The sequence below is a fragment of the Somniosus microcephalus genome, chromosome 5 (assembly GCF_052327205.1).
Source record: "Somniosus microcephalus isolate GS21.2 chromosome 5, FLI_Smic_1.0, whole genome shotgun sequence".
NCBI classification, from domain to species: Eukaryota; Metazoa; Chordata; class Chondrichthyes; order Squaliformes; family Somniosidae; genus Somniosus; species Somniosus microcephalus.
Genome location: NC_140991.1, coordinates 13,384,429 through 13,406,230, shown reverse-complemented (window position 1 = coordinate 13,406,230; position 21,802 = coordinate 13,384,429). Strand labels below are relative to the sequence as shown.

Genomic DNA, 21,802 nt, shown 5'->3' with positions numbered 1-21,802 from the left:
GGCAAATCAACATGAACCTGCAAAGTGCTGCTCAGTACCCAAAACCCCTTCACACAGCGTTGAATCTCTCCAGAAGTCTCTCTCTCTCTCTCAGAATGCATGGTGCAAAAATGTCACCAACAAAAAAAGGCAGGAAGCGGTCACCTTTAAATAGCGCTCCCCTAGTCCCTTTCTGACAGCAAAACGCTCCCCTCAACCTGTCGTTGCTAGCGGCAGGCGGTAAGGCCACTCAATATCCGGTCCCGGGCGCTACCGGGGCGTTGTGCACTCGACTGACGTCACGATCTGCCGGCGCAGGAGATCGTGGCGGTAGTGTTTAGTGCCACCGCAAAATGTCTAGTTAATTTTGCGAGCGGCGCAATTATCGCCACACCCGGGCGCTAGTTGCTTTGCGCCCCATTAGCTCCCTCTTAAGGCGCTAACGGGAGGTGCAAACAACTGAATTATTCCCCCTATGATTCTAATGTTACGATTGTGCTCCCTTGTTCTGTCTCACCATCTCCATAACATGAGAGGAGTGCCTTCCCACCTGCTCTATGGCCTGCTCCTCATAGGCGGTCAGATGTGCGCCCTCCTGTCCCCTACCTTTTGCAGTCAATATGCACAAGTTTTTCTGTAACAACATTGAGTGCAAGATAGACTGAGACAGATGTCTCCCAGGTAGCATCTGACAGTTGAGATCACAGATTTGCTGCTACTACCCTGTAAAAGTGGAGGGAGATGTTTGAAGCTTATGTATGCAAGTAAGTCCTGTTAATGGGGTCGGCAACACCTCTTATAAGATACAGAGTTAGTGAACCCATGAAGCTCAGTACAGTGTGAAAGATGAATTGTGCTGTTAGTCATCTTACAGGGTGAACAGTGTGGTGGTGCTCATAGTGCTGCTCTGTAACTTTGCCTGTTCTTGTCAAATCCGCTGTCAACCAGGCTCCACAGGAGTCTCCCAGGTGTCGGGTCTGTCAGCGGAGAACTGACACGACACCAAGCGGCAGGGGATACAATTCAACTACTTAAATGGCTTGTTAAGAGCCAATTTAAGACTATTTTGAGGCTTACTTCTAAATTTACCTGCTCCCCCACGGATTACCTGCTGTTCGGAGAACACGCTAGCTCAAACTGCTCAACTTTATTAGAGTTTTTTGAGGATGTTATTTTGAAACTTATAAAATTCTGACAGGACTGGACAGACTAGATGCAGGAAGGATGTTCCCGATGGTTGGGGAGTCCAGAACCAGGGGTCATAGTCTAAGGATAAGGGGTAGGCCATTTAGGACAGAAATGAGGAGGAATTTCTTCACCCAGAGAGTGGTGAACCTGTGGAATTCTCTACCACAGAAGGCAGTGGAGGCCAATACATTAAATATATTCAAGAAGGAGTTGGATATATTTCTTAAGGCTAAAGGGATCAAGGGGTATGGGGAGAAAGCAGGGACCGGGTACTGAATTTGGATGATCAGCCATGATCGTATTGAATGGCGGAGCAGGCTCGAGGGGCCGAATGGCCTACTCCTGCTCCTATCTTCTATGTTTCTATGTAACTAGCAGGGTAGATAAAGGGGAACCAGTGGATGTACTTGTGGTAAACCACGTTCACTATCGTATCACTGTTAGTAGTTAGCACTGTTCACCACTGTTCGTTATAACTGTATCACTGACCACTATTGTATCACGGTACGAGGTCGCCTCTTGCCACACTGCTATACCTGGGATGACCACTGCCGACTCCGCCTTGGCTCCACCCACCAGGCCAGGTATAAAGGTGAGCGACTGGCTGGTATTCCTCCTGCTTGGATCGGATCACCCACGAGAGTGGGCTCTGTTATTTAGTCAATAAAAACCTTTAGTCACCTTCGTAACTCTTCGCCTTTTATTGGAGGAATTGATAGGTATATCAGTACTATATTTGGATTTCCAAAAGGCATTCGATAAGGTGCCTCATAAAAGGTTATTACATAAGATTAGGGCTCATGGGGTTGGGGGTAATATAGTAGCATGGATAGAGGATTAGTTAACAGACAGAAAACAGAGAGTAGGGATAAACGGATCTTTTTCAGGTTGGCAGGCTGTAACTAGAGGGGTGCCGCAAGGATCAGTGTTGGGGCCTCAGCTATTTACAATCTATACTAATGACCTAGATGAAGGGACCGAGTGTAATGTATCCAAGTTTGCTGATGATACAAAGCTAGGTGGGACAGTAAGCTGTGAGGAGAACACAAAGGGCTGGATTTTGATACTGGAGGCGTGTAGGAGGCGGGACTACAACTTTTGGGGTTGTAGTCCCGCCTCCATCGAGTTGTGGCCAACCCACTCGATTTTCACTTGATTGACCTTGTTGAGTCCGCCCAGCAAGTCAATTAAGGGCCACCCGGCAACAGATTGACATTTTGAAGCTGTCAAACACTGACAATCTGTACTCCAAGTTAATTCCTTCCTCTCAGGCTGATTTAGAGATCTCGCCAGAACAGAAAGCGGAATGCTGCAGTTTTTGACAGCTCGCGACCATTCTGCTTTCTGTGCCGGTGAGATGAGGGACTCCCAAGACCTGAAGGAAGGAAGGCTGTAAAGGTAAGTAAAGGTAAGTAAAACTTCTTTAAACACTTTACACACACTGAACACACTTACCTCTGCACTCATGCATCCATCACTCACCTGAACACCGGACATCTCGAACCCTCCAAGCCCTTCGGCCCGACGGTCCGCCTCGCTAACTTGGCGTGGTTTGGAGCCATCGGGAATCCCACACTTCAGGAATAAAAATAGGGATTAGGCTAAAAACTGCCTGTTAACTATCTGTTAACGGGCAGTTAATTGGCACTAATCCCCTTCCCGCCTCGGGGAGGCGGCTCCCAGCACAGGTCGGGTATCCGCCTCCTTTGAAACTGGCATGGAGGCGGGTTGGGGGCGGGATGGGTTTGTGCCCCCCGATTTCGCGATTTTAAACCCCCCACATGCCTCCAATCCTGCCTCCACGGCCCAATGAAAATCCTACCTAAAGAGTCTGCAAAGGGATATAGATAGACTAAGTGAGTGGGCAGTAAGGTGGCAGATGGAGTATAATGTAGGGAAATGTGAGGTTATTCACTTTGGTAGGAAGAATAGAAAAACAGAATATTTTTTAAATGGTGAGAAACTTTCAAATGTTGGTGTTCAGAGAGATTTGGGTGTCCTTGTGCAAGAAACACAGAAAGCTAGCATGCAGGTACAGCAAGCAATAAGGAAGGCAAATGGCATGTTGGCCTTTATTGCAAGGGGGTTGGAGTATAAGAGTAAGGAAGTCTTGCTCCAATTGTACAGGGCCTTGGTGAGACCACACCTGGAGTACTGGGCACAGTGTTGGTCTCCTTATCTAAGGAAGGATATACTTGCCTTGGAGGCGGTGCAACGAAGGTTCACTAGATTGATTCCTGGGATGAGAGGGCTGTCCTATGATGAGAGATTGTGTAGATTGGGCCGATACTCTCTGGAGTTTAGAAGAATGGGAGGTGATCTCATTGAAACATACAAGATTCTGACAGGGTAGATGCTGAGAGGTTGTTTCCCCTGGCTGGAGTGTTTAGAACTAGGGGCATAGTCTCAGGATAAGGGGTCGGTCATTTAAGACTGAGATGAGGAGGTGGTCCCTTTAAGGAAACCGGCTGATGACGCGTCACCAAATGGCGTCATCAGACCTGCTTCCTGTTAATTTGCCTGGAAGCCTGCAGGGCGGGCTTAACAAGACCAATCAAGGGAAAATCACATCTGCAGAGCGGAGGCAGCTGGTAACGGGACCGGAACCTGGAAACCAGCTCTCCCGCCCCCATCCTGCCTCCTCCATTAAATTCGCGGCCTGGGAGTCAGCAAAGATGCTCATGAGTAAAAGAATTGGATAAGCTTGATGCTTGATGAGATTTTTGAGATTTAAACTATCAAAACATCTGACAGACAGATCTGACGAGTAGTGTTTACTAACTGGCTACTAAGAAACCAGATAAATGTGTACAACTTTTTATAGTATCCAGAATAATTTCATATCCCAAAGTAAATCTATTTATTCAGCAGTATTGTGCTTGTGCCTGTTTGATGACAACATTCAGCATGTCCAGTTGTTAGATTTATTAATGTGCAAATGTCGCATGAGAATTTCTATTCTTTCTCTCTTTTGACAGTGCCAGCAAATGTCGGACAGAATCTGGTAGCTGTTGGTCCAAATGACCCGATGGCCAATCTGCTCTTTCAGCCTGCGGCACAAGATCAATTTGATCTCAGTAGTTATCCCATTCCTGGAACCTGTGCCGGTGAGTCAGCAAAAGTACTAATGTTCAACAGGATGTTTCAGAATGGTCAGTGAGTTCAACTGAAGGGTTATGCAGCATGTCATGGTGCTCTGGCACGGCAATGTGTGTGGCAGAGATAAGATCCCAATGCCATTTTTTTCCTGCCCGCGTTGCTGCCAGCAGTTCCTGATCTGACCCACAAATCGGGAGGCAGTCATTTTTTATTAGTTCGCGGCATGTGGGCACCACTGGCAAGGCCAACATTTATTGCCCATGCCTAGGTGCCCTGAGTAACAGTTTGATACAACTGAATGGCTTGCTAGGCTTCTTTAGGGAGCAGTTAAAAGTCAGCCATGTTCATAGGGGCCTGGAATCACTAAACCGGGTAAGATTGGCAGGCTCCCTTCGCTTAAGTACATGAGTGAATCAGTGGGTTTTTATGAAAATCTGACAGCTTCATGGTCACTTTTACTGATACCTGATTTTTATTTCTTGCTTTTTTAAAAACTGAATTCAAATTCACATTCATAGAACATAGAACAGAAGACGTAGGAGCAGGAGTAGGTTATTTGGCCTCTCGAGCCTGCCCCACCATTCAATAAGATCATGGCTGATCTGATCTTGGCCTCAACTCCACTTCCCTGCCCGCTCCCCATAACCCTTCACTCCCTTACTATTCAAAAATCTGTCCATCTCCACCTTAAATATATTCAATGACCCAGCCTCCACAGCTCTCTGGGGAAGAGAATTCCAAAGATTCACGACCCTCTGTGAGAAGAAATTCCTCCTCATTTCCAATTTCTTGTTGTACGAGGCCCCTTGGGTCGGAGCGATCATAATATGATCGAATTCTTCATTAAGATGGAGAATGAAGTAGTTGACTCAGAAACAAGGGTCCTCAATTTAAATAAAGGAAACTACGATGGTCTGAGGAGCGAGTTGGGTAGGATTGATTGGGGAATGGCACTCAAAGGGTTGACGGTGGATAGGCAATGGCAAACATTCAAAGACCGAATGGATGAACTACAGAAGTTGTTCATCCCAGTTTGGCATAAAAATAAAACAAAAAAGGTGACTCAACCGTGGGTAACAAGGGAAATTAGGGATAGCATAAGATCCAAGGAGAGGACATACAAATTGGCCAGAAAAAGCAATAATCCTGAGGATTGGGAGCAGTTCAGGATTCAACAAAGGAGGACAAAGGGATTAATTAAGAAAGGGAAAATAGAATATGAGAGTAAGCTTGCAGGGAACATAAAAACTGACTGTAAAAGCTTTTATAGATATGTGAAGAGAAAAAGATTGGTGAAGTCAAGCGTAGGTCCCTTGCAGTCAGAATCGGGGGAATTTATCATGGGGAACAAAGAAATGGCAGACCAACTAAATACATATTTTGGTTCTGTCTTCACAAAGGAGGACACAAATAACCTCCCAGAAATACCGGGGAACATAGGGTCTGATGAAAGGGTGGAACTGAAAGAAATCAGTATTTGTAGGGAAATGGTGTTAGGAAAATTGATGGGACTGAAGGCCGATAAATCCCCAGGGCCTGATAATCTACATCCCAGAGTACTTAAGGAAGTGGCCCTAGAAATAGTAGATGCATTGCTGGTCATCTTCCAGAACTCGATAGACTCTGGAACAGTACCCATGGATTGGAGGGTAGCTAATGTTACCCCACTATTCAAAAAAGGTGGCAGAGAAAAAGTGGGGAATTATAGACTGGTAAGCCTGACATCGGTAGTGGGGAAAATGCTAGAGTCTATTATAAAAGATGTAATAGCAGAGCACTTGGAAAGCAGTGACAGGATTGGACAAAGTCAACATGGATTTACAAAAGGTAAATCATGCTTGACTAAACTACTGGAACTTTTTGAGGATGTAACTGGTAGAATAGATAAGGGAGAACCAGTGGATGTGGTGTATTTGGACTTTCAGAAGGCTTTCGATAAGGTCCCGCATAAGAGGTTAGCGTGCAAAATTAAGGCACATGGGATTGGGGGCAAGGTATTGACTTGGATCGAGAACTGGTTGGCGGACAGAAAGCAAAGAGTTGGAATAAACGGGTCGTTTTCCGAGTGGCAGGCAGTGACTAGTGGGGTACCGCAAGGATCGGTCCTAGGACCCCAGCTGTTCACAATATATATTAATGATCTGGACGAGGGAATTGGATGTAATATCTCCAAATTTGCAGACGACACAAAGCTGGGTGGGAGGGTATGCTGCGAGGAGGATGTCATGAAACTTCAGTACGATTTGGACAGGTTAGGTGATTGGGCAGAAACATGGCAAATGCACTATAATGTGGATAAATGTGAGGTTATCCACTTTGGTGGCAAAAACAGGAAGGCACATTATTATTTGAATGGCAATAGATTGGGAGAAGGGGAAGTGCAAAGAGACCTGGGTGTTCTTGTGCACCAGTCGCTGAAGGTAAGCATGCAGGTGCAGCAGGCGGTTAAGAAGGCAAATGGTACGTTGGCCTTCGTAGCAAGAGGGTTCAAGTACAGGAACAAGGATGTCTTGCTACAGTTGTACAGGGCCTTGGTGAGACCGCACCTTGAGTATTGTGTGCAGTTTTGGTCACCTTATCTGAGGAAGGCTGTTCTTGCCATGGAAGGAGTGCAGCGAAGATTCACCAGGCTGATACCTGGGATGGCAGGAATGACGTATGAGGAGAGATTGTGTCGATTGGGCTTATACTCACTGGAGTTTAGAAGGTTGAGAGGGGATCTCATCGAAACCTATAAAATTCTGTCAGGCCTGGACAGACTAGATGCTGGAAGGATGTTCCCAATGGTCGGGGAGTCCAGAACCAGGGGTCATCGTCTAAGGATAAGGGTAGGTTATTTAGGACTGAAATGAGGAGGAATTTCTTCACCCAGAGAGTGGTGAACCTGTGGAATTCTCTGCCACAGAAGGCGGTGGAGGCCAGTTCATTAAATATATTCAAGAAAGAGTTGGATATATTTCTTGAGGCTAAAGGGATCAAGGGATATGGGGAGAAGGCAGGGACAGGGTACTGAATTTGAATGATCAGCCATGATCTCATTGAATGGCGGAGCAGGCTCGAAGGGCCGAATGGCCTACTCCTGCTCCTATCTTCTATGTTTCTATGTTTCTATGTAAAAGGATGCCCCCTTATTCTGAAATTATGCCCCCTAGTTCTAGATTCCCCCACGAGGTGAAACATCCTCTCTGCATCTACCCTGTCAAGCCCCTTCAGAATCTTATGGGGGAAAAATTGAGTTGCGTCCCCATTGGGGTGCTAACTTTGCCGGGGCGCTACTTCTAGCGCCCCGAAAATTTTTAGCACCCCCACAGCCGAAATTCATCGGTAGCGCCCCAAGAGGGAAGCGGGGCGCTACTGGAAGTGCCCCGCCTCCCTCTTGGGGCGCTGCAGGTGAATATTGCGGCACGTCACGCCGCGGCACTGCAGGCCTTCCTCCCCTTATCAAAGGGGCGGGGCCTTGCGCAGCGCGACCCGGGGCCCAGCTGGGCCACCAGGGACTGGAGTGCCGGCAAAAGATCCCGGCATTCAGAGAAGTGCTGGGCTCACGGAGCACAGCCGGCACTCCATGGGGGGACTGCTCAGGAGGCCAGGGACGGCAACAGGGGCAGGTGCTGGCAAGCGACCAGCAACAAAAATGGCCGCCCAGCACCTCGCCTTTTATTAGTGCCGCCCCGGCCACAGGTGGCCCCCCCCCCCGACCCCATTGGACATAGCGTCCGGCGGTAAGTCAGGGGGCGCTACCGAAGATTGCGGCCGGGGTGCGAGCGGGGCGCTGCGCACGACAATGACGTCATCGCCTGCGGCACAGCGCCGTGGGGTGCTAACGGTTACCGCCGCTAACCTCCCGCTGAATCTCGCGGGAGGCGTTGGCGGCGCCGCACCCGGGAGCTAGTTGCTTTGCGCCCTGTTAGCGCCCTAAGAGGGCGCTAACGGGAGGCGCAAAGCAACCGAATTTTTCCCCCTATATGTTTCAATAAGATTCCCTCTCATTCTTCTAAACTCCAGTGAGTATAGGCCCAACCTGCTCAACCGTTCTTCATAAGACAACCCCTTCATTTCCGGAATCAACCACGTGAAACTTCTCTGGATTATTTGTCCAGAGGCAACGCTTGATTCATGACAACCCTCGGGAAACGGCGCTCGATGCCCAAACTACACTCTCATATGTTCCATGGGATGTAAGTGGATTTCTTTCCCATATTTTATGTCGCAACATAATTGTGTTAGATCTCCAACAATAATTTCCATGTGATTCTGGCCCGAATGGTTCAAATAACAAGCTTTAATATATTGACTATTAACAGTATTGTTCTTATACAACTGTTCTAAGGTATTACATTAAATGACAAGCAATTAATACAACCTGGTTTCACTGTGGGCTCAAGGTGATCAGGCTTGACTGCCTTCTGGGCTATGGACCTCCAACTGTCCCAAGAGCCCTAACTTTTTGGTTGTAACATCCCCTATCTTTATATTATTCATTCGCTTTATTCTTCCAGTACACATCTCTGGACTTATCTCTAAGTCATTATCCCGCCAAGCTGACGCCATGCTACCAACCCAACACGAGGTGTTTATCTGGCATCCTAATCTCCTCAAACTCCTTGGCTGGAATTTTCCCCTAAAAAATTGGTTGGGCTTAGGACGTGGGGGCAAGTAAATTGTTAAAAATGGGATTCCCAACCTGATCCTGTGTCCAACCCGCCCACTTCCGGTTTTAACAGGGATGGGACGGGGGTGGTGTGGGGGACAACCAACCCGCTCCCAGGGGGTGGTACGTCAATTTAAATATTATAATAAGGCTGAAAGCCTCTTTTTTTTACCTCCAATTTGAATTTAACTGCATGTGGATGGATTTCACACAATTCGTGAAACCCGGTAGTTAAACCGATGCGGGGACTGCTGCATCCAGGAGGTAAGTGGCTTTATACCTACCTCCTGGATCCGGGGTTCCTAACTAACCCAGGCGCCGCAATCGGAGACCCCCCCACGACTCCTCCGATCTCCTTCCCAGACCTCCGATCCCCACAATGAGGCCTGGCCCACCCCCCCACTCCACTGATGATGCTGAGGCTGGCCACAATCCTCCGGTGGCTGGCCCCGATCCTCCCTCCCCCCATTAATCCCTGATCCCCAACCACCTTGATCCTGATTCCGATCCTATCCCGATCCCCGGCCGACCCCTCCCCCCCCATCAACCCCCCCCCCCCGCCGCTGCAATCCCCGATCCTCCACTCCCGACCCCCCTTCTGCGACCTGCGATCCCCAACTGCCGACCCCCCACCCCTGCGATCCCTGACTGCCGATTCCCGACGCCCCACCCATCCCTGCAATCTCTCCCCTGGACCAACTCCACGCATCTACAGGCCTACCCGCCCGCAACCAGCCTTTCAATCTGGCTGGCTGCAGGCGGTAATCCGAGGCCTCACAAATCAGGCCCTGCCATTACTATGTCCCTCCCGGGTTTCCCGCCCACCTCGGAGGCCCCCCGCCCCCAACCCGTCTCCCTGGAGAAAATTCCAGCCCAGATTTGTCGTACAGGCTGTTACTGTTCTCAGTAATGTGTAGGCTCTCCTTATCTATGTACAGGCCTCCCTTGTCTAGGTGCCTGATTCTCATGGCTCAGCTCATTTTGTTAAGCTCCCACTTAGCACTGCCCTCTTGCGAAATGCCCAAAGCTGTGAGAGATGGATTACTTGACCATGCTAGGTTTGAACCATATTCTTAAAAATAATAGTCAACTAGTACTTTCACTGAGTGAACCATCGGTGTCCTCAAGCAACAATTCCAATGTCTCAACAGACCTGGTGGCATCCTGCAATACAGCCCAGAATGAGTGTCCTGCATAATTGTAGTTTGCTGTATGCTCAATAACTTTGCTCTGCAATGGGCTCAACATATGGATGAGGATCTTCAGCATGATGTGAGGAAGACAACACGAATGACATAGGAGATGGCGAGTAGTGCCACAGACTCAAACAGGGATCGCCCAGCTGCAGTGCCCACCGAGGTGACCACATGGTCCCTTTCCATTGTTGACTGTAGAGTGTCAGTGTGTCTATGGGCTAGAATCCCGCACAAGTTGGTAATGGACTCCTCCACACACTCTAATATGTTAGGGAAGCTTCCTAACAGTCTGCCCAATGCATTCAGCAATTGCAGGTACATAGAAAGCAGCTTTCATTTAAAGGCTGGGCCACTAAAGTCTAAATCACTGTCCTGGTGAATAAAACTGGGACATGAGCTGGCCCTCCAGTGCATTTAGACAGGTCCTCCTCCTCTTCCCATATTCTTCATCCATTTGGGAGCCGGATTCTCCTGCAAGAAGTTGGTTAAAATGTGCCCAGTTTAAGGGTTTTCAAGGTGTATGTGGTAGCTTAGCATAGTGTGCTTGATGGCAGGAAGGTGCAGCAAAGGACAGCAGGTGCATGGAAACACCACAATCTCCAAGTTTCCCTCCAAGTCACACACCATCCTGTCTTGGAAATATATCGCTGACACTTCATCGTCGCTGGGTCAAAATCCTGGAACTCACTACATAACAGCATTGTGGGAGTACCTTCACCACACAAACTGCCACGGTTCAAGAAGGCGGCTCACCACCACCTTCTCAAGGGCAATTAGGGTTGGGCAATTTGTGCTGGCCTTGCCAGCGACGCCCACATCCCGCGAATGAATAAAAAAAGCATGTGTGGCTAAGAGGAGGAAGTAGTTGTAAGGGCAGTAGTAGGTTTTTAGTGTGTGCGAAAGGAGAAAGGAGGTGAAGTGATGTGTTCCATGCTGAGTTAAGCAGCTCGCTTGAAATACATGCTGCATTTACCTCCCTTACGCAACAGTGCATGGCAAACTGGGAGATGTTGCAAATATCTCCTGCTCCAGCGTGGAAGGAGCCCGACAAATAAAACTTCATAGGCACTGTGCCCTTTACAGCCACTGGCAATGCAGTCCTCGCCCTCGGAGGTTGCAGTTGTGGCTGCAGCGGGTGGCAGATTGCAGTGAGGACGTCCTTGGTGAAGCGCAGATGTCTGATGCTGAGGTTCAGGTAGGAGTATGGCTCCCTGAACACCCAGGACAGATATGGCCTCCTGCTGAGAGCCTTTCTCCCCCTCCTCCTCCTCCTCCCTCTTCCAGCAGCTTGTCCTGCTGTGTGTCTCCTCTGCTCATTCTCTGTCATACTATAGGCCAGGTGGAATGCCACTACTACACCCACATCTTGGAGCAAGTGGTCTGTGCAGAATCCTTGAAGTCAGGGCAAAATCCTTCAGCACCTGCCACACCACTCCCTGTAGACTTTTGAAACTTTAAATAACTGTACAAAACACCAAACACTTCTATAGTCTCAGCAACAGCCAGTAGGAATCAATCAGCAACTAAGCTGAAAGTAGTTGATGATGCCTTCAAATAGTGCTGCTGGCGGCGGGGGTCCTTCCTGCTGCTGAATGTGTGTTCAGCTGTGTGAGCTTAAGAGTGGGTGTTAGCTGGAGTGTAGAGCTCCAAAATAGCAACGCTGGCCTCAAATCAGTGTTACAAGCTGATTGACGTCACGCTCTGCCTGCTCTGCATACTTCCGGTGCACGCTCCCTGCACCCACGCTAGTGCCCTACCCAAGATGGCATCCGCGCGGCCCACACCAGAAATGTGCGGGTGTGCCGCAGATGCCATTTTGGAGCCAAAATGGCACAGATTATGCTCAAAAAACAGGGGCTACAGAGCTGAATTTTGTGGCCAGGATGTCTTCCTTTATTTTGTCACAGCCCTCCTCTGTATTGACTATACCTCCCATTTGAGTGTCATCTGTAAATTTTCAAATTGTGTTTCTGATTCTTGAGACCAAATCATTTATCCATTCTGCAACTTGTCCCCTGACTCCACATGTCCTGATCTTAGTCATGAGTCTACTAGGTGGTACCTTATAGAAGGCTTTTTGTAAATCCATATATATTACATCTATTACACTACCCTTATCTACACTTACTAGTACTTTTTCAAAGAATTCAATAAGGTTGGGAAGCATGACCCCTTTTGGAATCTGTGCTGACTATAATTTATTATATTTTCAGTTTCTAGATTTTTTTCTATTACATCTTTGATTAAGGATTCCATTATCTTTCCTACCGCCAACATTAGGCTAATTGGTTTATAGTTTCCTGGACTTGTTCTATCTCCCTTTTTATTTATAGGATTCACATTAGCTGTCCGCCATTTCTCTGGCACTATTCCCTTTTCTAATGAATTTTTATATATATGTGCCTCTGCTATCTCTTCCCTAATTTATCTTAATATGTGCGGATGCAATCCGTCCGGCCCAGTGGTTTTATTATTTCCAGTTTCCTGGCCCCAACCGTCTCCTTTTCACTATGGACGTCCAATCCCTCTACACCTCCATCCCCCACCAGGATGGCCTTCGGGCGCTCCGTTTCTTCCTTGAACAGAGGCCCAACCAGTCCCCATCCACCACCACCCTCCTCCGCCTGACTGAACTTGTTCTCACATTGAACAACTTCTCCTTTGACTCCACTCATTTCCTCCAAATCAAAGGTGTTGCTATGGGAACCCGCATGGGCCCGAGCTATGCCTGCCTGTTCATGGGATATGTGGAACATTCTTTGTTCCAGTCCTACTCAGGTCCCCTCCCTCACCTCTTTTTCCGGTACATCGATGACTGTATTGGGGCCGTTTCCTGCTCTCGCCCCGAACTAGATAAGTTCATTCACTTTACTTCCAATTTCCACCCTTCCCTCACCTTCACATGGTCCATCTCCGACTCTTCCCTTTCCTTCTTTGACTTCTCCGTCTCCATTTCTGGCGATCGGCTTTCGACTAACATCCACTACAAGCATACTGACTCCCACAGCTACCTGGATTACACTTCCTCCCACCCCGCTTCCTGTAAGGACTCTATTCCATTCTCCCAGTTTCTCCGTCTCCGCCGCGTCTGTTCTGACGACGCCACCTTCCATACCAGTGCTTCCGACATGTCTTCCTTTTTCCTCAACCGAGGATTCCCCTCTACTGTGGTTGACACGGCCCTTGACCGTGTCCGTTCTATTTCCCGCACTTCTGCTCTCACCCCTTCCCCTCCCTCCCAGAACCATGATAGGGTTCCCCTTGTCCTCACCTTTCACCCCACCAGCCACCACATTCAACGGATCATCCTCCGCCATTTCCGCCACCTCCAACGTGATCCCACCACCAAACGCATCTTCCCCTCACCTCCCCTTTCAGCATTCCGAAGGGACCGCTCCCTCCGCGACACCCTGGTCCACTCCTCAATCACCCCCAACAGCCCTTCTCCTTCACCTGGCACCTTCCTGTGCAAGCACAGAAGATGCAACACATGCCCTTTTACCTCCTCCCTTCCCACTGTCTGGGGCCCCAAACACCCCTTCCAGGTGAAACAGCGATTTACTTGTACTTCTTGCAATCTAGTATACTGTATTCGCTGCTCACGATGCGGTCTCCTCTACATTGGGGAGACCAAACGCAGATTGGGCGACCGCTTTGCGGAACACCTCTGTTCAGTCCGTAAGGGTGACCCTGAGCTTCCGGTCGCCTGTCACTTTAATTCTTCACTCCCACTCTGATCGCTCTGTCCTTGGCCTATTACATTGTTCCAATGAAGCTCAACGTAAGCTCGAGGAACAGCACCTCATCTTTCGATTAGGCACTTTACAGCCTTCCGGACTCAACATAGAGTTCAACAATTTCAGATAATTATCCCTGCCCCCATTTTTCATGCAGTATGATTTTGCCATTCCCATTTGCAACATTTTCACAGCATATTCTTTCAATTCCTTCCTCCCCTCCTAAACCCCACCCCCCCGTCTCTGCACCTGCTTAATATCTGTTACATTTCCAGCTTTTTCCAGTTCTGATGAAGGGTCCCAGACCTGAAACGTTAACTCTGTTTCTCTCTCCACGGATGCTGCCTGGCCTGCTGAGTATTTCCAGCATTTTCTGTTGTTTTATTATGTTTGATTAGTTTATAAATTATCTCCCCCTTTCTATCTTAAATGTCTTTATATCCTTTTTGATCTCTTCTTCTAATGTCATGTCCACCATTTTAGTCTCTGGTAAATACCGAGGCAAAGTAATTATTTAATAGTTGTCATTTTGTTGTCATTGAGTATATATTAGTGACCCTATCCTTATCCTGATTTTTTTGTTGTTGTTTATATGTCTGTAGAATACTTTACTATTCCCTTTTATATTCTTTAATAATGTAATTTTGTAGTTTCACTTTTCCTTCCGAATTGTTTTTTGACTTCTTTCCTAACCTTTTGTCATCCTGTCCTTTGTTGCCTATGTACTTAGCGTATGCCTTTTTCTTTAGTTTCAATTTTGCCCTTATTTCTTTATTCATCCATTACTGGCTATATTGCTCTTGCTTTTTAGTGGGACTTATTTATCCTGGACTCTATTAATCACCATTTTAAATATTTCCCACTACTGTTCTATTTCTTTGTTTGCCAGTAAATTATTCCGTTTATTTTACCTAGTTCCGGTCTCATCCCTTTAAAATCAACTTACTTCCAATTTATTACTGTTGTGTTTGTACCGCTACACACAACTACATAAAATAATAAAGCAGCAGAGACTGAGAGTAACTTCAAGTGATCTTTACTGGGTAACTGGAACTTCGGCACTGACTATACAAATCGATACGCGTCTGTTATATACGCTCGCAACTAAGGATGTACATCCGCAAAACAAAGTAGTCCCTTAAATGTTGTATACATTACACTTCCTCCCCCTTTAGTTTAATAGTATATTAACGCAAAATTTCTATAATTAACATACAGAGCCTGTCTTTATAGTAACAAAATTCAAATTCCAACATAACATTTTATTTTGTCAACAGCCCTTTTACAAGTCAAGTCTCTGGGGAGGCCTCCTCTGCCTCTCTGGGTAACGTCTCTCCAGACTCTTTTGCTTTGGGGACTGAGACTGTACAGGTACAGTTGCATCAGGTGAGCTATCAGCACAGGTAGAGCTCTCAGCTGTGGATGAGGCTGGTGCTGATGCTGATGAATCAGGAGTGTCTGTTTCCATGTCAGGTGAGTCTGGGCGAGGTATAGGGGTGTTTTCCACCTGAACATCCAGAATTTGGTCCACATGACGTCTCAAAACGTTCTCTCCCACATCCACAGTATACATCAGTGGTCCCTCTCTTGTGGATATTATACCTGGTTGCCACTTTTCCATCCAGAAATCACGAGCAAGAACTGACTGTCCCACACTGAAGCTTCTTGTTGGCTTAGCATTCAAATGTTTGAACTGTTTGTTCTCTATATCACGATGTACATTCGGTTTAAGAAGGTCCATGCGAGATCTCAGGTTCCTGTTCAGAAACATCATCGCTGGAGTCTGATTAGTGGCTGCATGTACTGCGTTCCGATAAGCAAAGAGGAAATTGTCTATCTTGTGTTGCAGTGGTAGATTCTCGCTGTACATTGCTTTGATGGCCTTCTTGAAAGTCTGTACGAATCTTTCTGCCAAGCCATTTGTAGCTGGATGGTACGGGGCAGATGTGTAGTGCTTGATTCCATTTTTCCTCATGAAACCTTGGAATTCGTCAGAGACAAATTGTCGTCCATTGTCTGTGCAGATTTGTTCTGGTAGGCCATTTCTAGCGAACATGGTCCTCAGAACTGAAATGGTCTTTTCAGATGTGGTTAATTTCATTTTAATGACCTCGGGCCATTTGGAATGTGCATCGACTGCAATCAAGAACATGGAGTCCATGAACGGTCCAGCAAAGTCAATGTGCACACGTTGCCATGGTGATGAGGGCCATTCCCGTGGATGGAGAGGGGCTTGTGGTGGTGCATTCTGGACCTTTTGACATCCTGAGCAGCTCTTTGTCAGGTCCTCGATCTGTTTGTCAATTCCCGGCCACCACACGTAACCACGGGCAAGGCTTTTCATCTTTACCGTACCTAAGTGGCCTTCATGCAGTTCATCTAGCACTCGGTTACGAAGCTTGGGAGGAATCACAACTCGTGAGCCGCACATCAGTGTTCCCCGACACACTGATAACTGCTCCCTCCTAGCTGAGAATGCTGGAAACAATGAGTCACCATGCGCTGGCCATCCCTTCACAGTGATGTCATAAACTTTTGACAATGTAGGGTCATTGCGTGTTTCTCTTTCAATGAGGGAGTTTGTCACTGGTAGCTGCTCAACTATTGTTGTGTGAAATACCTCTGCTGAGTCAACTGTTGTAGTTCTCTCGGAGGTCGGCAGTGGTAAACGTGACAAACCATCGGCGTTGCCATGTTGCTTGGTCCCCTTGTATTCAATGTCATACAGGTCCTTGTATTCAATGTCATACAGGTGAGCCCCTAGGAAGAGTGACCATCGCTGTAGCCGTTGTGCCGTCATCACTGGAACGCCCTTCCTTGGGTTGAAGATTGAAACGAGAGGCTGGTGGTCAGTTAACAGTGTAAACTGTTGACCATACAAGTAGTGGTTGAATTTCTTGACTCCCCACACAAGGCTGAGGGCCTCTCGGTCAATCTGTGCATAATTGCGTTCAGCTGTAGTCAATGATCTTGAAGCAAAGGCCATTGGTCTTTCTGAGCCGTCTGGGAACTTATGTGACAACACGGCACCAATGCCATGAGGTGAAGCATCACATGCCAGTCGAGTAGGTAAGGATGGGTCAAAGTGAGCTAGCACCTCTTCTGAAGTAATGAGTCTTTTACTCTCTTGAAAAGCTTGTTCACAGCTGTCACTCCACTTCCATTGTGACCCTGTCTGTAGCAGTGCATTTAGTGGATAGGTTGGGCAAGAACTTGTGATAGTAGTTCACCCGTCCAAGATATGATCTCAACTGAGACACATTTTCAGGTGTTGGTGCATTAATCACAGCTTCAATCTTGTCTGGAGACTTGTGTAAACCGTCCTTGTCAATCACATGTCCACAGTATGAGATTTCCTTTTTGAAAAACTCACACTTGTCTCGGTTCGCTCGGAGCCCATACTCCCATAACCTGATGAGCACCTGTTCGAGGTTGGAAAGGTGGTCGTTGTCATTCTTGCCAGTAATGATGATGTCATCAAGATAACACTGAGTACCTGGGATCCCCTGCAGGACTTGGTCCATTGCCTTTTGCCAGATTGCTGGTGCTGATGCTATTCCGAATACCAGCCGATTGTACTGGTAAAGGCCTTTGTGCATATTTATTGTCAGGTACTTCTTTGATGCATCATCAATTTCCATTTGGAGATAGGCCTGGGCCAAGTCAATCTTTGTGAAGCGTTCCCCTCTTGACAGGGAAGCAAAGATGTCCTCAATGCGAGGCAATGGGTACTGTACTGTGTGGAGGACTGGGTTAACAGTCACTTTAAAGTCTCCGCAGATGCGCACTTTTCATGGCTTTCCTGGTTTTGTGCTGGAGGTTTTCTTCATCACTGGAACGATAGGTGTGGCCCATTCACTTCAATCCACCTTGGACAGGACCCCTAACTGCTCCAAGTTCTCCAGCTCTGCTTCTACTGAAGGGCGAATTGCATAAGGCACTGGTCTAGCCTGGTGGAACTTTGGATTTGCATTCTCCTCAATCTTAATTTTTGCTTTCATGCCCTTAAGTGTTCCTATTCCCTTCTTGAACACTTCCTGAGAGTCAGAGAGTATTTGTGACAGTCTCTCAGGAGTGGTGTTGCTGTCCTCCTTTGCTGACACAAACAGTGCTTCGATGGTGTGCCAATCCAACTGTATTTTCCTGAGCCATTCGCGTCCCAGCAATGGTGGTCCTCCATTTTCCACTACATAGAGGTTCAATTGCGGTATTTTTTTTTCTTTGTATGTCACTGTCACTTTTATTTTACCTTTGGGGCACACTCTTTGTCCTGTGTATGTCTTTAACAGTACTTTAGTTGGCCTTAGCGGTATGTGTGAAAACAGTCGTTTGTAGTCATGTACAGAGATCACTGTTAAAGCTGAGCCTGTGTCCAACTCCATTTTCAGACTAACTCCTGCCACTTCTGAAGTAACCCATATTATTCTGTGATCCCCTGTCTCTTTCACACTGTGTAGTTTTAGACAAGCCAGATCCTCTTCCTCTGAGTCTGTGTCACTTTTTTCTTTATCTGAATTGTCTCCACTCACGTGGTGTACCTTCTTGTATCTATCTTTGAAAGGTTTCTTGTTTTCAGTCACTTGATGTACCTTTTTGTTACTCTGTATTGTATCAGTTTTCGGCTTCTTATTTGCTTTGCAGACTCTTTCAATGTGCCCTCGTCTGCCACATTGTCTGCAGTCTTTGGCCTAGAAATTCAGTGGGCCTTGCGCCCACTTAGCGCCTAAAGAGGTCTTTTGCGCCGGCGGGGTGGTAGCGCGGAAATTGAGTGCAGCGGTATTGGCGGCGGTAGCCGTTAGCGCTGCGCCGGGACCGATGACGTCATCGGTGTGCGCGGTGGCCCGTAACGCCCCGAAACCGCGCCGATCCCCATATTTATTTGCATCCGCCTCCTCCGAAGCGGGCGCAAACAGCGACCAGAAAACGGGGCCATCCTGCTGCCATAGTGGGGCGCTTTAAAGCGGAAGGTGCGGCCGGCCGCTTTTTTGGCAGCCGCCTGCCTGCACCTCCTTCCCCGGCCTCCTCCACCCCCCCCCGCGGCATTGCCGGCTGGTTTCCGTGGAGCCCGGCACTTCTCCGTTGTGCCGGGCTCTTTTGCCGGCACTCGCGATCGGGGCTCCGGCCGTTGCAGGCACCTCCCCCTTAAGAGAAGGAGGAGGCCTGCAGTACCGCAGCCTGCCGCACCGCATCGGGTGGCGCTGCGGCAACTAGCGCGCCGATATTCAGTTGCAGTGCCCCAAACGGAGGCGGGCACACCCTGGTATAGCGCCCGCTTCCGAATTGGGGCGCAGAAGACGAATATACGGCGTGCGCTAATGCCTCCCCGCCCAGCGCTAACCTTTGGGCGCGAGCGAGCTGCCCGCGCCCAAGTGAATTTCTAGGCCTTTATCTTTAAACCAACAGTCATTGTGGTCATGTGACATTTTGCCACAGCGATAGCACTTCTTTTCTTGTTTCAGTGACATTTTACTAGTTGAATATTCCAGGGATTTTTGTTGAATTTCTAAAGCGCCACGTGCTGCTGCTTCCATTGATATTGCAATACTTAGAGCCTTCTCCAATGTGAGGTCTTTTTCAGACAGGAGCTTCTTTTGTGTGCATTCACTTTGCATGCCACACACAAATCTGTCCCTCAGTGCGTCTGATAAGCCCACTCCAAATTGGCAATGTTCTGATAATTTGCGCAACTTTGCCAAATATTCAGAAATGCTTTCATTTTTGCTCTGGTTCCGTTTATGGAATTTAAATCTTTCGGCTATGAGCAGTGGTTTGGGGCTTAAATGGTCTTGGAGTGTGTCCACTATTTGTTTGAATGTTTTGTTTGCTGGCTTTTCAGGGGCTAATAAACTACGTAGCAGCCCATATGTCTTTGCGCCCATAACACTCAGCAAAACAGTGGCTTTCTTTTCTACCTCCACTCCGTTAGCCTCGCAGTACAACTCCACTCTTTCAATGTAAGTTGCCCAGTCTTCAATGCTGCTATCAAATGCTGCAATCGTGCCAATCATCGCCATTTTTTTTTTCAAACCCGTTTTTCTTTCTTTACTAGTTAGCTAGCGTCATGCAAGTCCTGTGCACTTTTCACTTGACTTACGTATCCCCTGCCTAGCTTAGCAAGCGTGCTCCGTTTCTCTACCTTCTCGCTCCTTCCAAATTTCGGTGTCCTCTGGATGCGATGCCAGAATAGGAAGACGTAGGTTCATAACTCTCGTCGCCAATTTGTTGTGTTTGTACCTTTATACACAACTACATAAAATAATAAAGCAGCAGCGACTGAGAGTAACTTCAAGTGATCTTTACTGGGTAACTGGAACTTCGGCACTGACTATACAAATCAATACGCGTCTGTTATATACGCTCGCAACTAAGGATGTACATCCGCAAAACAAAGTAGTCCCTTAAATGTTGTATACATTACAATTACTTTTATCTTTGTCTTACTTATGTCCTTCTCATCTATTAATTTAAACCTTGTTATGTTGTGATCGCTAATGGCTAGATGTTCCCCTACATTTACTTCTTATCTATTTTGGTTCATTTCCCAATATTAGATCCAGCAGTGCTCCCTCTCTTGTTGGACTTTTTACATACTGGGTAAGAAAGGAGTCCGGTACACATTGTAAAATCTCCATTCCTTGTACCCCTTTTGCTACCTCTTGCCAGTTTATTTGGGGGTAGTTAAAATCTCCCATGGTTATTATTCTACGTCCTTCACTCATTTCACATATTCGCTTACATATTTCTTCCTCCATCTCCTTTCTACTATTAGGCGGTCTGTAGAATACCCCTATTAGCGTGATTGATCCCGTCTTATCTTTTATTTCAATCCTTATGGATTCTGTTCCTAACCTTTTGTTAGTTATGTTCCTTTTTTCTACTGCCGTTATGTTATATCTAATTAGTAGAGCTACGCCATCCCCCCTCTTCCTTCCCTATCTTTTCCGATTATGGTATAATCTCCAATATTTAGTTACCTGTTCTTTATGTAGCCATAGCTCAGTGATTGTAATCAGGTCCTGGGGATAATGCTGCTCTGCCACCTTTCTTCATGTCTATTGACTAATTTTTCTCAGCACCATTGCCCATTGGGGGGGGGGGGACCAGGGCATCCTTCCTGCTGCTCATTAGGTCAGTGAGCATCCCTGCCACTGCATCTGAGAATCTGGGGATCCTGGTCAAAGTATCCTGCCTGCAGCTGCACAATCTGTCACCCAAAAAAGCACCACCCCTTTAAGGTGCTGCAGGCATCCTTTAAGTACTAGCCGCTCTGGCATATTTTCCACTCTTCAAATCAGCAATCAGCCTGTAGGTAGGGCATTTCACGCTGCCTCTTTGCCAATCGACGCAGTTGTGATGCTCCTTGAACAATCATCTTTTCCAGGCGAGAATAACAGAGATCTGAGTTGCACAAGTGTGAATGTGTAATTTTCTCACCAATCTCTCAGTTTTGGCTCAATGGTAGAATCTTAGAGCACAGAAGGAGGCCATTTGGCCCATCGTGCCTGTGCCGGCTCTTTGAAAGAGCTCTCCAATTTAGTCTCACAGCCCAGCTTATTCGCCATAACCCTGCAAATTAGTCCTCTTCAAGTACATGTCCAAATGCCTTTTGAAAGTTCCGATGGAATCTGATTCCACCATCCTTTCAGGTAGTGCGATGCAGATCTTAACAACCCTCTCGTAGAATCATAGAATCATAGAAACCTACAGCACAGAGGAGGCCGTTCAGCCCGTCGTGCCTGTGCCGGCTCTTTGAAAGAGCAGTCATGTTTAGTTTCACACCTCCGCTTTTTGACCGTAACCCTGTAAGTTCCTCATCTTCAAGTATCTGTCCAGCTCCCTTTTAAAATTATTTATGGATTCAGCTTCCACCATCTTTTCAGGTAGAGCTTTCCTGATCTCAAGAACTCTCTGAGTGAAAACATTTTTTCTCATCTCCCCTCTAGATCTTTTGC

The 21,802-nt window shown here is 47.3% G+C and overlaps 1 protein-coding gene across 7 annotated transcripts in view; it reads left to right on the top strand.

The window, feature by feature from the left end:
• The first annotated feature begins 4,149 nt into the window (after positions 1 to 4,149).
• LOC147116896 (uncharacterized) overlaps positions 4,150 to 21,802 on the top strand; it is a 298,183-nt gene continuing 280,530 nt past the window's right edge. For all 7 annotated transcript variants that reach the window (XM_085987101.1, XM_085987106.1, XM_085987105.1 and 4 more), the window contains exon 1: positions 4,150 to 4,274. In XM_085987101.1, the coding sequence (XP_085843227.1) occupies positions 4,196 to 4,274 (79 nt within the window). In that variant the 5' untranslated portion in view covers positions 4,150 to 4,195. The remainder of the gene's footprint in view (positions 4,275 to 21,802) is intronic.